Source organism: Bos mutus, chromosome 14 (assembly GCF_027580195.1).
Source record: "Bos mutus isolate GX-2022 chromosome 14, NWIPB_WYAK_1.1, whole genome shotgun sequence".
In the NCBI taxonomy this organism is placed as follows: domain Eukaryota; kingdom Metazoa; phylum Chordata; class Mammalia; order Artiodactyla; family Bovidae; genus Bos; species Bos mutus.
Genome location: NC_091630.1, coordinates 17040770 through 17058161, shown reverse-complemented (window position 1 = coordinate 17058161; position 17392 = coordinate 17040770). Strand labels below are relative to the sequence as shown.

Here is a 17392-nt window from a genome sequence, read left to right as displayed (position 1 = left end):
GAGAAAGGCTTTCTTATCTCTTCTTGCTATTGTAAAGAGACATTACTTTGCCAACAAAGGTCCGTCTAGTCAAGGCTATGGTTTTTCCTATAGTCATGTATGGATGTGAGAGTTGGACTGTGAAGAAAGAGGAGCGCCGAAGAATTGATGCTTTTGAACTGTGGCGTTGGAGAAGACTCTTCAGAGTCCCTTGGACTGCAAGGAGATCCAACCAGTCCATTCTAAAGGAGATCAGCCCTGGGATTTCTTTGGAAGGAATGACGCTAAAGCTGAAACTCAAGTACTTTGGCCACCTCATGCAAAGAGTTGACTCATTGGAAAAGACTCTGATGCTGGGAGGGATTGGGGGCAGGAGAAGGGGACCACAGAGGATGAGATGGCTGGATGGCTGAATGGCATCACTGACTCGACGGACGTGAGTTTGAGTGAACTCCGGGAGTTGGTGATGGACAGGGAGGCCTGGCGTGCTGCAATTCATGGGGTTGCAAAGAGTCGGACATGACTGAGCTACTGAACTGAACTAAAGGTGAGCCATTCTTAAAATTCTCTTCTCTAGATAGCTCAAAGATGATGTTGGCTACATTTTTTTAGCAAGATCTGAAAACTGGAAGTGAAGCGGCAGCCATGTATTCTTCACACTCAGAAGGTGATACTGTTATTCATGCATGTTGTTGCTTATCTGCTGGCTCATCGATTTGGCACAGGCAGCAGCTGCCCCTTAACCCCAGCTTTTACCAAACCTCCTCTTTCAACTTCTCTGACTCCTGGGCCAGGAGCATTATTCATTGTGAGCTACGAGAAGAAGGATATAATATTCTCTCACAAGATAACTATATTCATGAAACTAGGAAAGAGTGAGAGGGCAGCTTCCAGTTATCCTCACAGGTTCCCTTTTGTCCTTGCTTCCCTTTACTTCATGTCAACATTCCCTTATTGATTTTCTGCCTTGATGACTTCGGGTAACAGCACCAAACATAGAACGACCAACTCCCACAAACTGTTTAAACAGCTCCCAAAACTGAGTATGGAGAAGTCTTTATAATAAATCCTTCAAATGTGTATCTCCTAGTGGTCTGCTTCTCTGATTAAACCTTGACTAACAGAGGATTTCTGCAAGGTGCCCTTTATGTTGTTCAAGCATATTCAATTACAGTATAAGTCCAGGAAAATAAGATGTATAAAACTCCTAAGAAACATTAACCATTTGGATAGTAAATTTTAAAATATCTTGAGATACAAGTAGAACTCATAAAATATGTGAGGAAGCAAGAAGCTACTGAAACAGAATTTGCAAAATATTTTAAATATAGGTAGCAAATTAGCAATCTGTTAGGGTAGGGGAGAGAGAAAACACATAAACGTTGCATGCCACAGGATACAGGATGCAAGCAGTGTGGACTGTCCCACTTACATTTTGACCTATGCATGCTGACTGACTTATGTTTTGAGAAGCCTTTTGCTTCTCATTTGTGTTCTAATTAATCTTGACAGTGTTCTGATGCAATATTTTACCTTTATTTGACTTGTAACCTGCTTTACAGACTTTATTGAATATTTAGAACAAAGTAAATAGGTGTGCAAGGACTTTGTTAACCTGATGTTTTAAGAAAAGACAACTACACACTGTAAGACCTCACTTAAAAAAGTCTAACCACCAAGTTTGTTTTTTTAAGATGCTCAATATGGTTCTTCTATATTGAGAAAATCTGAAAAAAACTTGGTATTTTGATTCTTTTTTATTTCTTCCAAGGATCTATTACTATTAGAGAAGACATAATTTATGAGCTGATATTTAGAACATATTTATATCAACTCCCTCTTGATTTACGTGAAGTTTAACATTTATTAGGATGGACAGAATCAAAGTAGAGAAGTTCAATACTGATATTGTGCTGTAGCAGGGGACATACACAAAAAGTCAATACCACTTAAGAGCTTTTAATACAATCTGGAAATGAGTAATTTCATTCAAGATATTTAAGGGAGTGAAACAAATGATTTATATAGGTATTACACCCTGAAGAGGATGCTGTTGGCTCCTCTCCAGCGGCCACACTTCTCTTCCTTCTGAAAAGAATCCCAAACTTTATGCAAGAACCCGGAAATGAATGCTACCTCCACTTTAGGTCTAAGCTTGTCACGGCCATTCCATCCCGCTTTACAGGTTTTGAAGAACCTGAACTAAAGCTGATCAACACATGGTATTCCATGGCAATTACTGGTTTAAATGTGGGCATGTGGCTGAAGTCAACCCAATCACATTGAATGAAAGAAGAGGGTTTTATTCCACAGGGGGGTAAAAAAGTATCTGACTGTCTATCTAGCACAAGTATAACGTTAATTTAAATTAACAGAAGTTTCTTATATTCAAGGTAATGGTTCTTGGAATTTAAAAAGAATTAAAATTTTGTAAAAAATAAAAAAAGGATTGAATCTACTAAACAGAAACCTGTCTTCAAAGTATGAGACATTTCAAATTTGAGAAAATAATACTTTTCAAAACTATGGATATAGTTAATACATTAAGGCTGAATAATCCACTAGTGCAATTTCCATCTTGAAAGAAAAATCCCAGTATTTTCATTTAGTCACTGATTCAAACTGAACTGGGCTGACTCAATTTCACACTGCTACTGTTTTTACCCATTTATGTTGGTTATAATGCTGTATTTCTTCTTATCAAACACCACCAATTATGATATACTATTATTTCATACATCCATAGAGCTGAAGCACCCCAGGAGTACATCTTTGTATAAGACTTAAGATAAAATAAACCTCTTAGTTTATAGAAAAAGCAATAAAGCTCATGAAATAGCCTTTACTCTGAGTGAAGGGTAGGGGACACAATCTCTGGAAAAAATTTAAACCACAAAACAATACTCACACTGTGAAGACAGTCTGAGTTTATACTAACAATGAAATTCAAAATCACCTAAGAAATAACTAATATAAAGTGGTCTCAGGTTGATCATGTCTGAGATGACTGGAAGATGCAAAAACAAACTCCCTTTATAGGAACTAGACTTCAACTGAGAACAAGGGTAAAAATAAAAGAACACTTATTTTAAGAAATGCTAAAATCTGGGGGAGCGGGGGGAGGGGAACTCAAAAGTAACTCAAAATTGATGAATTATGATATGAATTCTGTATGATAAATGATACATCTGTAACAGACAAATACATGAAATTTAATTACAAATATGGGGGCCTATGCAAATACTTTCAGTTACTGCAACATGTAGCTTTAAATCTGGCTGCTGATGAAGTCATTCTCACCATCTATTTTCAGCAAAATAACCATTTCAAAATAGATGAATTTCTAACATGCATTCACTCGAGTCTCCTTTTTAACCATCTTGAACTAACATATGGCTAAAAGCAGCTGAGTTTTATCCTACATGTTCTTCTCTTTGTAACTATAAGATTCTGGCCAACGAAGAGTGAAATGTTAGGCATCTATTTGTATATAATTTAACTGTATTATATTTTCTAGATATTCTCTAATCAGAATTTATTTATTAGAAAATTTTAATTCCAAGTTCATTTTCAACTCTTACAAGTAATACCTTGGTTTGTCAAACTGAAAATTTCCATTTTAAGCAAAATCATTTTCCCAGACGAATCTGCTTTCAACCAACTGGGTAGGAAGAAATTCTGCCTTATTCCTAATTATTTAAGCTTTTCATAAACTACTTACTTACTCAACAACTGGAAACATTCACATATCAGAGAAGACACAGTCTTTGCTCTCATGAAGTTTAGAAGCAAACTGAAAACAGGTTATACGTCTCAAAGCTTATATGTGAATAACACAAGTTTATTCACTCAATATATATACTGAGTACTTGTTGTATATATGTCATGGAACATTTAAGTGTTTTTAACCAGGATTTCTCATCTGAACCATAAAAGACATAAAATTATTTGAGACATTATCTTCTCAGTACTTCCAGGTATGATACACAGATGCACAGAAGGGAATCCAGTAGAGAATAGATGAAAAGGAAAGATGATGACTAAGATATATTTTTTCTTTCAATAAAATTAGTGGAAAAGATAAGTAACCCAATCATTAAAGTACACTATAGGAACATGGGAGAACAGTCCCCAAGACCATTTCCTATGGGCAACATGTAATTTAATGAGGGGGAAATATCCAAAGGAAAAAAGATTATTTTCTTTGAAATAGAAAAGACCTTTAAACAAATGTGTAATTTAACTATTTGGAAGGTAGACACAAAAGGATAATATAAAAGTACCATAAGAACGACAGGCACTTGTATAAAGATCACCCCAGAAAAACAGACTGATAACTTGAAAGTTGAGACACCATGTCCTACCAAAAGTGGTCTTTTTTCTACGAGGAACTAACATCTTGACTAAGGTCCTTGTCAATCATTTAAAATAATGCTCTTAAGAGAACATGATCACAACTTTCCCGAGATATCAGATTTATGTTGATTGAGATTTTAACCTAAACCATACATAAACAGGTTAGTATTACTCTGCTATAACTATTCTTAGCAATAAATTTTACAAAACTGCCTTTGAAAAGTAGACTGAAATGTCAATACCTTTTAGCCCACAGAGTTATATTTTGAAGAAAAACTGAGGCATAAAATTAAACTGGCTTGTTTCATTATGTTAGATCGTACGTGAGCAGTTGAAAAGGTTGAAACAATGCATTTCACCGGATAGCCATTAAGGAATCACTGTGTGGTTTTCAAGTGATAAAATCAGTTGACAATTTATGTAGAATGAATGAAAGAAGCAAAATTAGAAAGAAAACAAACTATCCAAACTGTTCTGTGATTAATGCTGCCAATCTAGTTTAAATTATGGGAAATAAGAATAAAAAGCAAGGTAAAGTTGAAAGAATCTTAAAGACAAAGAACCCTTAATACCTGTTGACTAACCCAATAAACAGCAAAGAAGAGCACAGATTAAAATGTTATTAGGCTTTTGACAGTAACAATACCGGTTTACATATTCAGAACCTAAATGAAAATACGGATGGTTACTAAAACCTCAGGTTTTACCTAAAAGATATCTTAATAGTTTATCCAGTGGGAGGAAAAGGCATTTCAATTAAAAGTATTAAAACATAAAAAACAATTATTTTAAAAATCCTTCTAATCTCTGCAACTAAAAATAACCCTATGAAGCTGATTAAAGTAACAAATCTGAAAAGTTCCCCTCAACCAATAAACAATCATTTCTCTCCTTTAGAATACATGATTCAAGGTATCTGCATATAACAAGTGCTCTATTACTTGAAGTGCAATCACAAAAATTTTGAAAATACATTTTAAGATTAATATCCTGTTTGCTGAACCCAGGGTAAGCAAGGCGAGCTGGGGAAGCTGGAAGAAACTCAAGGGGCTGTAGGAACTGCAAACACATTTATTCTCACCTGACTGGCAGCAACGGTAGCAGCAGACACACTATATTCTTTCCTCTGGTGGCTGACCCAGCAATCACAGCCGTTAACGCAGCCTCACCACCATAATGCAGCCATACACAAAACAACACAGCATTCCTTCAGGACTTTTCCAGGTGGAGCTTGTATATGCTTACATAACAAAAGTAGCCTGTGGCCAAGCGAGTACTTTGTGACGCACGTGCGCAGTGCTGTAATTACATGTGAAAGTCACTCAGTCCTGTCCAACTCTTTGTGACCCCACCACGGACTGTCACTCCATGGAATTCTCCAGCCGAGAATATCGGAGTGGTTAGTCTTTTCCTTCTCCAGGGGATCTTCCAACCCCAGGGAATTATTATAAGTACATAATCATTCAAAAAACGTGGGGCAAGAGAGCCTAACCACACCATCTGGCTAATTTGCTCTTTCCCTACAGCAGCTAAACATGAGTCTTTAAAAATTTCTTAGCAGCGGAATTCTTTACTCAAACAAAATCTTAAATAGTAGTCCAACAAACTAATCAGAAAAAAATCAGTTACTTTTATAGATACAGGTCTAGAGCCTTACCCAATGTCAACTCTAAGAAATCTTGGACTCTGTAGAGTGCAAGTTTAAAATAAAATTAAATGGAAAAGAAAACACTATATATCACTTTGTCCAGTGGAATAAAATCTACACAAAACTAAAATCAAAATAGTTATCTTATTGACAGATTGAGATATACAAGTGAAATAAGCAGCCCTTGAAAGCTGAATGGACTAAAAAGGCTAATATTTGGTTAGAGGAAATAAAAGTACTCAGTAATTATTTACTTCAATACTTTGAGAAAATGAAAATTATCATGAGAGATTGCACTTGCTTAACTTTAATTACTTTCCCATGTTCATTCCACTGCTTGGCTTCTAAATCTAAATTTCAGAAAGAGTTTGATCAACTGCTGAGTTAAAAAGCTCTCCTACTGCTTTTATCTTTGAGTAAAGCTACGGTCTCCAAAGACCTCCCCCAAGAATCATGGGCTATGAACTATAGGAGGGCTCACGCCTAGTTGCTGGTGTCTCAGCCTGCATTCATTACTTCACCCCATTAACATTCCATGCTGGGAGTCCTTTGCTAGTTTTATGAGGCGAAACCACAAAATGTCAGGTTAACAAAATCCTCACACAGCAATTTCACCTTAAAATACTGCCTGTCAAGCACTTGCTTCCAAGATATTCAATAAATCACTAACTCTATAAAGCAGGTTGCTAGTCAAATAAAGGTAAAATTTGCATCAGAGTACAATAAAGACTAATCAGAACACAAGCTGATTATTTAGAACTACAACCTTTGGGGAAAAGAGAGTCGAGCAGTGTGATTCAAGTGTACTTGAATCATATTGGTAACCTCAGTTTTTAATTGTGTTTATAGTTACACAGATATACTTGCCTCTCTATTATAACCAATTTCCAATCAGTCAGATACCTGATTTCAGAAACTCTGATAGGCAGTAGAGAGTTTTGGAGACATGAACATGTTGGGTCCATTCCTGGTTCGCCACTTGTTAACTATGTGTCTTATCTCCTTAAATCTTGTTTTTTCCATGTAAACATGAAGAAAATAATTTTCTTCATTGAGTTATTCTGATTTAAAAAGATGTCAGGTAAAAGCACTAAGCATAGCCTATAATAGCCGTAATAACATGTTTAATAATGGTAATAACAGTAAATGTTCATATTTGTTAGTTTTCTGCCCTCTATCCGCTGTAGAGATGAAAATTGCCAACTTAAGTGAGAGTTACTGTTCAATTTCTCTACAAGCTCTGAGGATACCATAACGAAGAGATCTTATCTCTGCATGTGCAGTCATGGAGTCAAGAAAGTCACAAAGGGAAAAAGAAAGTGAAAGGAAGACTTTTAGGCATACATGTAAGTGAAAATACATCCATAAACACATATGTCTACACTCCTTTCTCCTTCATTCAACAGGAATGAGACAATATAAACTGGCTAACCCCTGTGCACCCACCCTCTAAGATGATGATCCCTGTCATTGCTAGTATGTGGCTGTCATGACAATTATAATATTAAACCCTGTTGGATAGCAAACTTCAAAGCAAGTATCTTTAAGCAGAACAGCCTAGGCTTAAATAAATCTTTACACTCTCTGGATGACCAAGATACAGACTCTTTACAGTGGACTTTGGTTTGAGACCGCCAAAATGGACACAAATTAATCCCAGTGAAATTTGAAACCTACATTCTATTCTGGGTTGAAATTAATTGCCTGACAGCTCCCTCATTAAATATTTATTAGACAACTATTAACTACCAGGCGTTACAGCTTTCTCAGAACTATCGTCAGGATCTAGAAAGGATGACCACTTTTTCAAGTCTGAAACTGTTTCTACCAAGAAAATGAGTAGAAAAGGCGAAGTATGATTATACTCAAACCATATAATGAGTACCTGTATAGTCTAGGGAACTGACATGAAAGCAGGTAAAATTCACACTGTCCAACACTAATTTCCCAAAGGAAAGTAATTCACACTCTGATTCTGTTCTATACATAACAGATAAAAATTATTCTAATGCTAATGACCTTTGTAAATATAAAGTGAAGAGGATAACATACATCAGTGAACTATCAATGAATTATGGCAAAAATATTTAAGAACCATCACTGCATGATTTTCATATGTTCTCCTTACTATCCTAGTAATAAATATTATTTCTTTTCTTTGAACCCATTTCAATTTCTTCAAGTCCCTTTGTAAATGCACATAACAAAACAGAATAGGAACCAACATAGGACTGTTGCAATAGCTAACTCCTTGCATATACTTTCCACTTCCAATAATAAAAGACAAATCCTTGCCACTGACATGTGGATTACGTTCTTATTAAATTCTTAATACAAAAGTTAAATGAGCATTCATGTTCTCAATCGCATAAGCAAAATAAATCTAAAAGAAAATTGGTTAATATTAATAATTCAGATTAAACACTATAATCACTGTTCACAGTAGACTCGTATGATCAAAAACCAAAACCAATCCTCAAATTAAAATTTTACTTCTATTTTCCTCTAATGTTCTTTTAAGATTCCGTTCAATTCAGCTGCTCAGTCATGTCCAACTCTTTGCGACCACATGAAGCGCAGCACACTAGGCCTCCCAGTCCATCACCAACTCCCTAAACCCATGTGCATCGAGTCGGTGATGCCATCCAACCATCTCATCCTCTGTCATCCCCTTCTCCTCCTGCCCTCAATCTTTCCCAGCATCAGGGTCTTTTAAAATGAGTCAGCTCTTCACATCAGGTGGTCAAAGTATTGGAGTTTCAGCTTCAACATCAGTCCTTCCAATGAACATGCAGGACTGATCTTTAGGATGGACTGGTTGGATCTCCTTGCAGTCCAAGGGACTCTCAAGAGTCTTCTCCAACACCACAGTTCAAAAGCATCAATTCTTCAGCACTCAGCTTTCTTCACAGTCCAACTCTCACATCCGTACATGCTGCTGCTGCTAAGTCGCTTCGGTCGTGTCCGACTCTGTGCAACCCCATAGACGGCAGCCCACCAGGCCTCACCGTCCCTGGGATTCTCCAGGCAAGAACACTGGAGTGGGTTGCCATTTCCTCCTCCAATGCATGAAAGTGAAAAGTGAAAGTGAAGTCGCTTAGTCAAGTCCGACTCTTAGCAACCCCATGGACTGCAGCCTACCAGGCTCCTCCGTCCATGGGGATTTTCCAGGCAAGAGTATTGGAGTGGGGTGCTATCGCCTTCTCCCTCCATACATGACTACTGGAGAAACCATAGCCTTGACTAGACGGACCTTTGTTGGCAAAGGAATGTCTCTGCTTTTTAAGACGCTGTCTAGGTTGGTCATAACTTTCCTTCCAAGTAAGTGTCTTTTAATTTCATAGCTGCAATCGCCATCTGGAGTGATTTTGGAGCCCAGAAAAATAAAGTCAGCCTCTGTTTCCACTCTTTCCCCATCTATTTGCCATGAAGTCATGGGAGCAGATGCCATGATCTTCGTTTTCTGAATGTTGAGCTTTAAGCCAACTTTTTCACTCTCCTCTTTCACTTTCATCAAGAGGCTCTTCAGTTTTTCTTTACTTTCTGCCTGCCATAAGGGTGGTGTCTTCTGCATATCTGAGGTTATTGATATTTGTCCCGGCAATCTTGATTTCAGCTTGTACTTCCTCCAGCCCAGCATTTCTCGTGATGTACTCTGCATATAAGTTAAATAAGCAGGGTGACAATATACAGCCTTGATGTACTCCTTTTCCTATTTGGAACCGGTCTGCTGTTATATGTCCAGTTCATATTTTTTAATATGCAAATTTACATTTGTACATCTAATACAACATAAAGAGAGGCAACATAATCTTGGGTCTCCCAAATCTCAGAAAACATTATTGTTTTTGTTCAGTTGCAGCTGCTAAGTTGTATTTGACTCTTTGTGACCTCGTGAACTGCAGCACACCAGGCTTCCCTGTCCTTCACTATCTCTCAGAGTTGGCTCAAAGGCATGTCCACTGAGTTGGTGAGCTATCCAGAAAATATTAGTGATCTAGTAAAACCCTATATCTAATAATTTAATTTAATTTTACTAATAACTGAATACATTTTAATAGAGCCTTATATATTTTAGTGATGTAGAGATCTCAAGTATCTCACCTAAAAAGATGGCTCTTCTGCTCCACACTCTTAGTAAAAACCAGTCAATAACAAAGAGCTCTAAGAAAAGAACAAAGTCACAAAGTCAAAAGCAAGAAAACCAAAACTCGAGGATCTCATCAAAATGATACAATTAAAGGAGAACACAGTCTTTGGACACAGGCAAATACAGAACACAATAAAACCAGGGCCTAACACCTGAGAAAAGCCTGTTTGGCTTCCAACAACAATTGTGTCACAGAAGACAAAAAAAAGCCTTCCTAGAAATTTACAATTTGATCAGTAATTCTAAGAACATGAAAGTCCCACCTTCTTTCTTGCATATATAAAAGGTATCTATGAAGTCTACAAACCCTATGTTCCAAAGAAATAGAAATGAGATTGAATAAATTATTTATTATGACTAGGTCTTAATCAACTGGATATCTCATATCACATTCCTTGTACAGCAGAACTTAAATAAATGGTCCAGTAAGCTTATTAAGAAAAAAAAAAATGTTATTTGGAAGTAAACTGAACTATAAATAATATTCAAATGTAAATTTAAAATTATTCAACACAGCACCAGAAAGGAATAAAAAGCTCATCTGATATAAGTGTGATAACAGAACAAATTAAACAAATTTTAAACTTTTTATAGGAAAAAGAAATGGTCATTACCCAATATCGTTATACACCTTAATTATTTAAGCAGAGTTATAAAATTGTGCATAAAAGAATCTTCAGATTTTAAAATAGCCTATAACCATCTGAACCAATCTGAATTTAATCAGATAAGTTTTCCGTAATTTACAGCATGCTCCATGCTTAGAATTTGATAACAGAATCTCGAACTGGCAATAGTTACTCTTTGTGTGGAAGTAACTGAATGTTTAAAGACAAATGGTTAAAACCAACAAATATAAAACACTTGTTTAGTTGTATAGATTTAAGCTCTCACTGGCTCAGAACCAAACTTAAATTCTGAGTAACTAAAGGTCAAGGGCAAGGGTAAGCTTATTTGCAAATCAGCAGTGCTGACTGAAAGGTGACCTGGAGGAATAAAATGAAAACAGAAAAATTTACTTTTTTTTCATGCTGTAAACACCAAAGCACGGTGACTATTTTAAAAAGTCATATTCATAATGATCATCACATATTTGGGGGAGTTAAAATTGTTTAACAAACATTTAAGGAGAGCTTCAATACTCATAAGGTTCACCATTTTATAAAGTGTAGAACCGCATTTACAAATTAAATGCTTCCTCTCTTAAATAAATTGTATGGCAATTTTAAAAGGAAGACAAGGGTCCCTTCTAACATTTTTCTTTTAGTAAATGCTTCATTTTATATTATGGTGAACAGATGCGTGTATAGGGTGCAGGGAAAAGGTATGACCGCCCCGGGCTCCGGGCAGGGACTAGTAGCCTCCATAGTCCTTTATGAGCTCGTAAACAGTTTGAATAATCATCAGGAAGCCAGTGGACAAAATGATGATGTGGACGATAATCAGGAGGAGGCCCAGGATCAGGATGCAGATGCTCAGGCACTTGGCAGTGAAGTCATAGCTCTAGGCCCCAATGATGTTGCCCACCATCTTCTGGTCGCTAGACTTCACGGACTGGATGAATGCCATGAAGCCCAAGCAGCACCAGTTCATGAAGATTGTGTTGAACAGGGATCAGACGATGTGGTCAGGCACCAAGGCCTCACTGCAGATGTTGATCACTGTGGTCGTCACAAGCACTGGGCTCTGGGAAGCCTCCAGCACGGCCACCTCATTCTCCTCCTTGAGCATCTTACAGGCTGGGGGGACCATGCTGTGGGCACCAGCGGAAAAGGGCTGGGACATGAGGTTCATGGTGGGGATGGAGCAACTGTGGTCCAGATGCCCACTTACGACATTTTCAATATAATTAGTCTCATTAAAATAGCCAGAAGTAACTATTCAATTGCAGTCTGTTAGTAAATGGTTTCGGAGAAGGCAATGGCACCCCACTCCAGTACTCTTGCCTGGAAAATCCCATGGACGGAGGAGCCTGGTGGGCTGCAATCCATGGGGTCACTAAGAGTCGGACATGACTGAGCGATTTCACTTTCACTTTTCATTTTCATGCATTGGAGAATGCAATGGCAACCCACTCCAGTGTTCTTGCCTGGAGAATCCCAGGGACGGGGGAGCCTCGTGGGCTGCCGTCTGTGGGGTCGCACATAGTCGGAGACGACTAAAGCGACTCAGCAGCAGCAGTAAATGGTTTGAACTGATCGAGATGAAAGATAAACAAGTCAAATAACTGGACAAAGTTACAAAATATTTACTGAGAAAATAAAATGTGTAAACTTCAAATAGTCATAATGACAGGAAGAAAAAAGATAAAAATGCGAAATTATTGATGCTATATTTTAAGAATCTGTGTAACAAAGAACAGGATTACAAGGAGCTAAAAGTCCTTACCCTCTTACCGCATCTCCCACTAACACTTTGACATTAGCAAAACAACATAAATAAAAAAAATTAGTATTCTGGAAAATTAATATGCTTACTGAGATAGACTTATCGTATAGGTTTCTTTCAAACAGAAAGCAAACCACTGCATTTCTAATTTAATACTCTCTTGGAAACCAGAGGCTATAATCCAAAGAGCTAGCATTCTCAACTAAAATTCACAAAGACCCAAAACAAAAGAATAGAGACACACATGATAGCCCTCAGTTCAGTTCAGTCGCTCAATCGTGTCCGACTCTTTGCGACCCCATGAATCACAGCACGCCAGGCCTCCCTGTCCATCACCAACTTCCGGAGTTCACTCAAACTCATGTCCATCAAGTTGGTGATGCCATCCAGCCATCTCATTCTCTGTCGTCCTGCCCCCAATCCCCCCCAGCATCAGTCTTTTCCAATGAGTCAACCCTTCGCATGAGGTGGCCAAAGTACTGGAGTTTCAGCTTTAGCATCATTCCTTCCAAAGAACAACCAGGGCTGATCTCCTTCAGAATAGATGGGTTGGATCTCCTTGCAGTCCAAGGGACTCTCAAGAGTCTTCTCCAACATCACAGTTCAAAAGCATCAATTCTTCAGCGCTCAGCTTTCTTCACAGTCCAAGTCTCACATCCATACATGACAACATGAAAAACCATAGCCTTGACTAGATGAACCTTTGTTGGCAAAGGAATGTCTCTGCTTTTGAAAATGCTCTCTATGTTGGTCATGACTTTCCTTCCAAGGTAAGAGTCTTTTAATTTCATGGCTGCAGTCACCATCTGCAGTGATTTTGGAGCCCAAAAAAATAAAGTCTGACACTGTTTCCACCGTTTCCCCATCTATTTCCCATGAAGTGATGGGACCAGATGCCATGTTCTTCGTTTCTGAATGTTGAGCTTTAAGCCAACTTTTTCACTCTTCTCTTTCACTTTCATCAAGAGGCTTTTGAGTTCCTCTTCACTTTCTGCCATAAAGGTGGTGTCATCTGCATATCTGAGGTTATTGATATTTCTCCCGGCAATCTTGATTCCAGCTTGTGCTTCCTCCAGCCCAGCGTTTCTCATGATGTACTCTGCATAGAAGTTAAATAAGCAGGGTGACAATATACAGCCTTGACATACTCCTTTTCCTATTTGGAACCAGTCTGTTGTTCCATGTCCAGTTCTAACTGCTGCTTCCTGACCTGCATACAGATTTCTCAGGAGGCAGGTCAGGTGGTCTGGTATTCCCATCTCTTTCAGAATTTTCCACAGTTTATTGTGATCCACACAGTCAAAGGCTTTGGCATAGTCAATAAAGCAGAAATAGATGTTTTTCTGGAACTCTCTTGCTTTTTCCATGATAGCCCTAGGGTCTATTATAAGCCACCCCTCCCTCACATGTTTTTAATACTGGAATACAGTGTGACATATAAGAGTTAAATAATAAGAGTAAGCAAATATTTATTAAATGCCTCCTAGTATTGGCATTATTCCAATATTTTGGCCAACTGACGTGAAAAACCGACTCATTGGAAAAGACCCTGAGGCTGGGAACGATATAAGGCGGGAGGAGAAGGGGACGACAGAGGATGAGAATGCTGGATGGCATGACCAATGCAATGGACATGAGTTTGAGCAGGCTCCGGGAGTTGGTGATGGACAGGGAAGCCTAGTGTGCTGCAGTCCATGGGGTCGCAAGGAGTTGGACACGACAGAGTGACTGAATTGACTGACTAGTATTGGAAAGTAACGTGCTAAGTCAGACAGAAACAGTCCCATCCCACATGAAGCACAGGTCAGGTACCTAAAATATATTGTTTTATCCACTTAATAACTCCATAAGATATTATCTTCCCAGTATTTTAGAAAGGGATCTGAGACTACAAGAGGTTAACTAACTGGCCCAAAAAACAAAGTCCAAAGAAGAAGGATTTAGAATGAAATCCAAGGCTGTAACTTCCACCTGTAACCCATGATCTCTGTTCCATATTCAGTAGATTCATTATGAGGGTTGTGGAAAAGCCGGCTAAAAACTCAAAAAAATAAAAAATAAAAAAACTAAGATCAAAGCATCCAGTCCCACCACTTCAAGGGAAACAAAAGGGGAAAAGATGGAAGTTGTGACAGATTTCTTCCTTTAGGGTTCTAAAATCACTGCAGAAGGTGACTGCAGTCATGAAATTTAAAGATGCTTGCTTCTTGGCAGGGAAGCTATGACAAACCCAGACAGTGTCTTAAAAAGCAAAGACATCACTTTACCAACAAAGGTCTGTCTAGTCAAAGCTATAGTTTTTCTAGTAGTCATGTATGGATGTGAGAGTTGGAACATAAAGAAGGCAGAGTGCCAAAGAACTGATGCTTCTGAACTGTGGTGCTGGAAGGGAGTCCCTTGGACAGAAAGGAGATCTAATCAGTCAATCTTAAAAGAAATAAACCCTGAAGATTTATTGGAAGGACTGATAGCTGAAGCTCTTATACTTCGGCCACCTGATGCTAACAGCCCAATCATTGGAAAAGACCCTGATGCTGAGAAAGATTGAAGGCAGAAGGAGAAGAGGGTGACAGAGGATGAGATGGTTGGATGGCATCATGGATTCAATGGACATGAACTTGGGGAAATGCCCAGAGATGGTAAAGGACATGGTGGCCTGGCATGCTACAGCACACAGGGTCACAAAGAGTTGGATACACCTAGTAACTCAGAGGTAAAGCATCTGCAATGCAGAAGACCTGGGTTCGATCCCTGGGTTGGGAAGGTCCGCTGGAGGAAGAAATGGCAGCCCACTCCAGTATTCTTGCCTGGAAAATCCCATGGACGACGGAGCCTGATAGGCTACCGTCCGTGGGGTTGCAAAGAGTCAGACACGACTGAGTGACTTCACTTTCAGTAACTGAACAACAATAAACATCCTCTAGGGGCATTTTTGGAAATTATTGTTTCCAGCTGTCACAATGATTAGGAGATACCACCTGACATTTGGCATCAACCAAGACATCAAAGTTGTTGAACACTCAAAACAGTCTCTTGTACAACAAAGAATGATCTCACATTCCATAACAATTTTAAAGTATCCTGACAGTCATGTGAGTGAAAAAATCTAGTCATAATTATTTGAACCTAGAACGTCTTTTACATTTAAACATACAGGAGCTTTCACACCTACTTTAATGAATCTGAAAGGTCCAGTAATTTAACTATCAGGAATACAGAAGAAAAATTATGAATCATTGAGAATTTGACCAAGAAGTGTTTGCCATTTCAGAAAAATCACTTCACCCATGGCTATCCCACTGGACTACTACCAATTTATCAATATACAGGCAAGCAAAGTGTATAACTGTGCTGATGTAACGCATGTGGCAGGCTAAGTGTCTTAACCTGAGCAATTTGTGCCTTCTAGTCTAGTTACACTCTAAATACTGAAGAAATTACTTTCATTTTCCCATTCCTACAACTATGGCATTATATTGATTTCTCCATAAGTTATCAGCTTAAAAATATACCTTAACTATGAATTTTATATCAACACAGTAAAGAGGCATCAGAAAATACATGCTATCAAAAGAAGCATGAGATTTCGGTGCTAAGAACCACTACTATCATTGTGCCCCTAACAACGGTACTAACTGTGCCATATCCTTGGCCTAAAAATAATACAATTGAAACCACCTTAATTATAAGATTCACCTCTACTCATGAAGACTTTCACACAAGTTATTCTCAATGGCAGAATATTTTCTTGTATTGAACTAAAGTACCTTATTTAACATTTAAATATGTTTACTATTTTCTCTGTTCTAAAATAAGATCTGGGTAGGACAAGAATAGCTCAATAAAAGCACCATATCTGATCAGATCAGATCAGTCGCTCAGTCGTGTCCGGCTCTTTGCGACCCCATGAATCACAGCACGCCAGGCCTCCCTGTCCATCACCAAGTCCCGGAGTTCACCCAGAGTCACATCCATCAAGTCAGTGATGCCATGCAGCCACCTCATCCTCTGTTGTCCCCTTCTCCTCTTGCCCCCAGTCCCTCCCAGCATCAGAGTCTTTTCCAATGAGTCAACTCTTCGCATGAGGTGGCCAAAGTACTGGAGTTTCAGCTTTAGCATCATTCCCTCCAAAGAAATCCCAGGCCTGATCTCCTTCAGAATGGACTGATTGGATCTCCTTGCAGTCCAAGGGACTCTCAAGAGTCTTCTCCAACACCACAGTTCAAAAGCATCAATTCTTCGGCGCTCAGCCTTCTTCACAGTCCAACTCTCAAATACATACATGACCACAGGAAAAACCATAGCCTTGACTAGACGAACCTATATTTTATCAGTGGAATGTGTTTATCAGTCTCCCTCTTTCATTTACCATATTTCCCAGTATGTTGTGTTCAAAGACTATCTATTCATAGAATGGTAATTCCACAGTATTCCTATTCAATACAGTATATCATGAACTGAAGAATCAACCACTGTATAAATGCTTTCTACTCACAATAAATTTTTATTGAGTATAGAGGTGTAAATATTACTCCCATCCAATATAAAAATTCACAAAAAAAATGCTCAGTTTGCACAGGTAGTAAATTAGAGAAAGCATACAATGGAACTGGCTTACTATTTGAATTTTTTTTTTAAAGTCAAGGTTTAAAACGTTAACTGTGAATTAAGGTTTTCCAAGGATCCCATACTTTTCTAAGCAAAGTACAAATAGTTGTTTGGAAACACATATTAATCTACAGGAAACAGACATCCTCTACTAGTTATGGACTTTAGAGAGATGACTTTGGTGCATACACCTAAATTCAGGACAAAACTTTAAAAGAATAAGTTCAATAATTTTTGCCCTATTGCAAATCTTTATTAATAGT

The 17392-nt window shown here is 38.2% G+C and overlaps 1 protein-coding gene across 11 annotated transcripts in view; it reads right to left on the bottom strand.

Annotated features, from left to right (window-relative positions):
* VPS13B (vacuolar protein sorting 13 homolog B) overlaps nucleotides 1–17392 on the bottom strand; it is an 805186-nt gene that overhangs the window by 529190 nt on the left and 258604 nt on the right. The window contains exon 20 of one of the 11 annotated variants that reach the window (XM_070383035.1): nucleotides 12416–13620. The exons of the other annotated variants lie outside the window; for them this stretch is intronic. Coding sequence (XP_070239136.1) covers nucleotides 13388–13620 — 233 coding nt within the window. The 3' untranslated portion in view covers nucleotides 12416–13387. Of the gene's footprint in view, nucleotides 1–12415; nucleotides 13621–17392 lie in introns of those variants that run through there. 11 annotated transcript variants of the gene reach the window in all.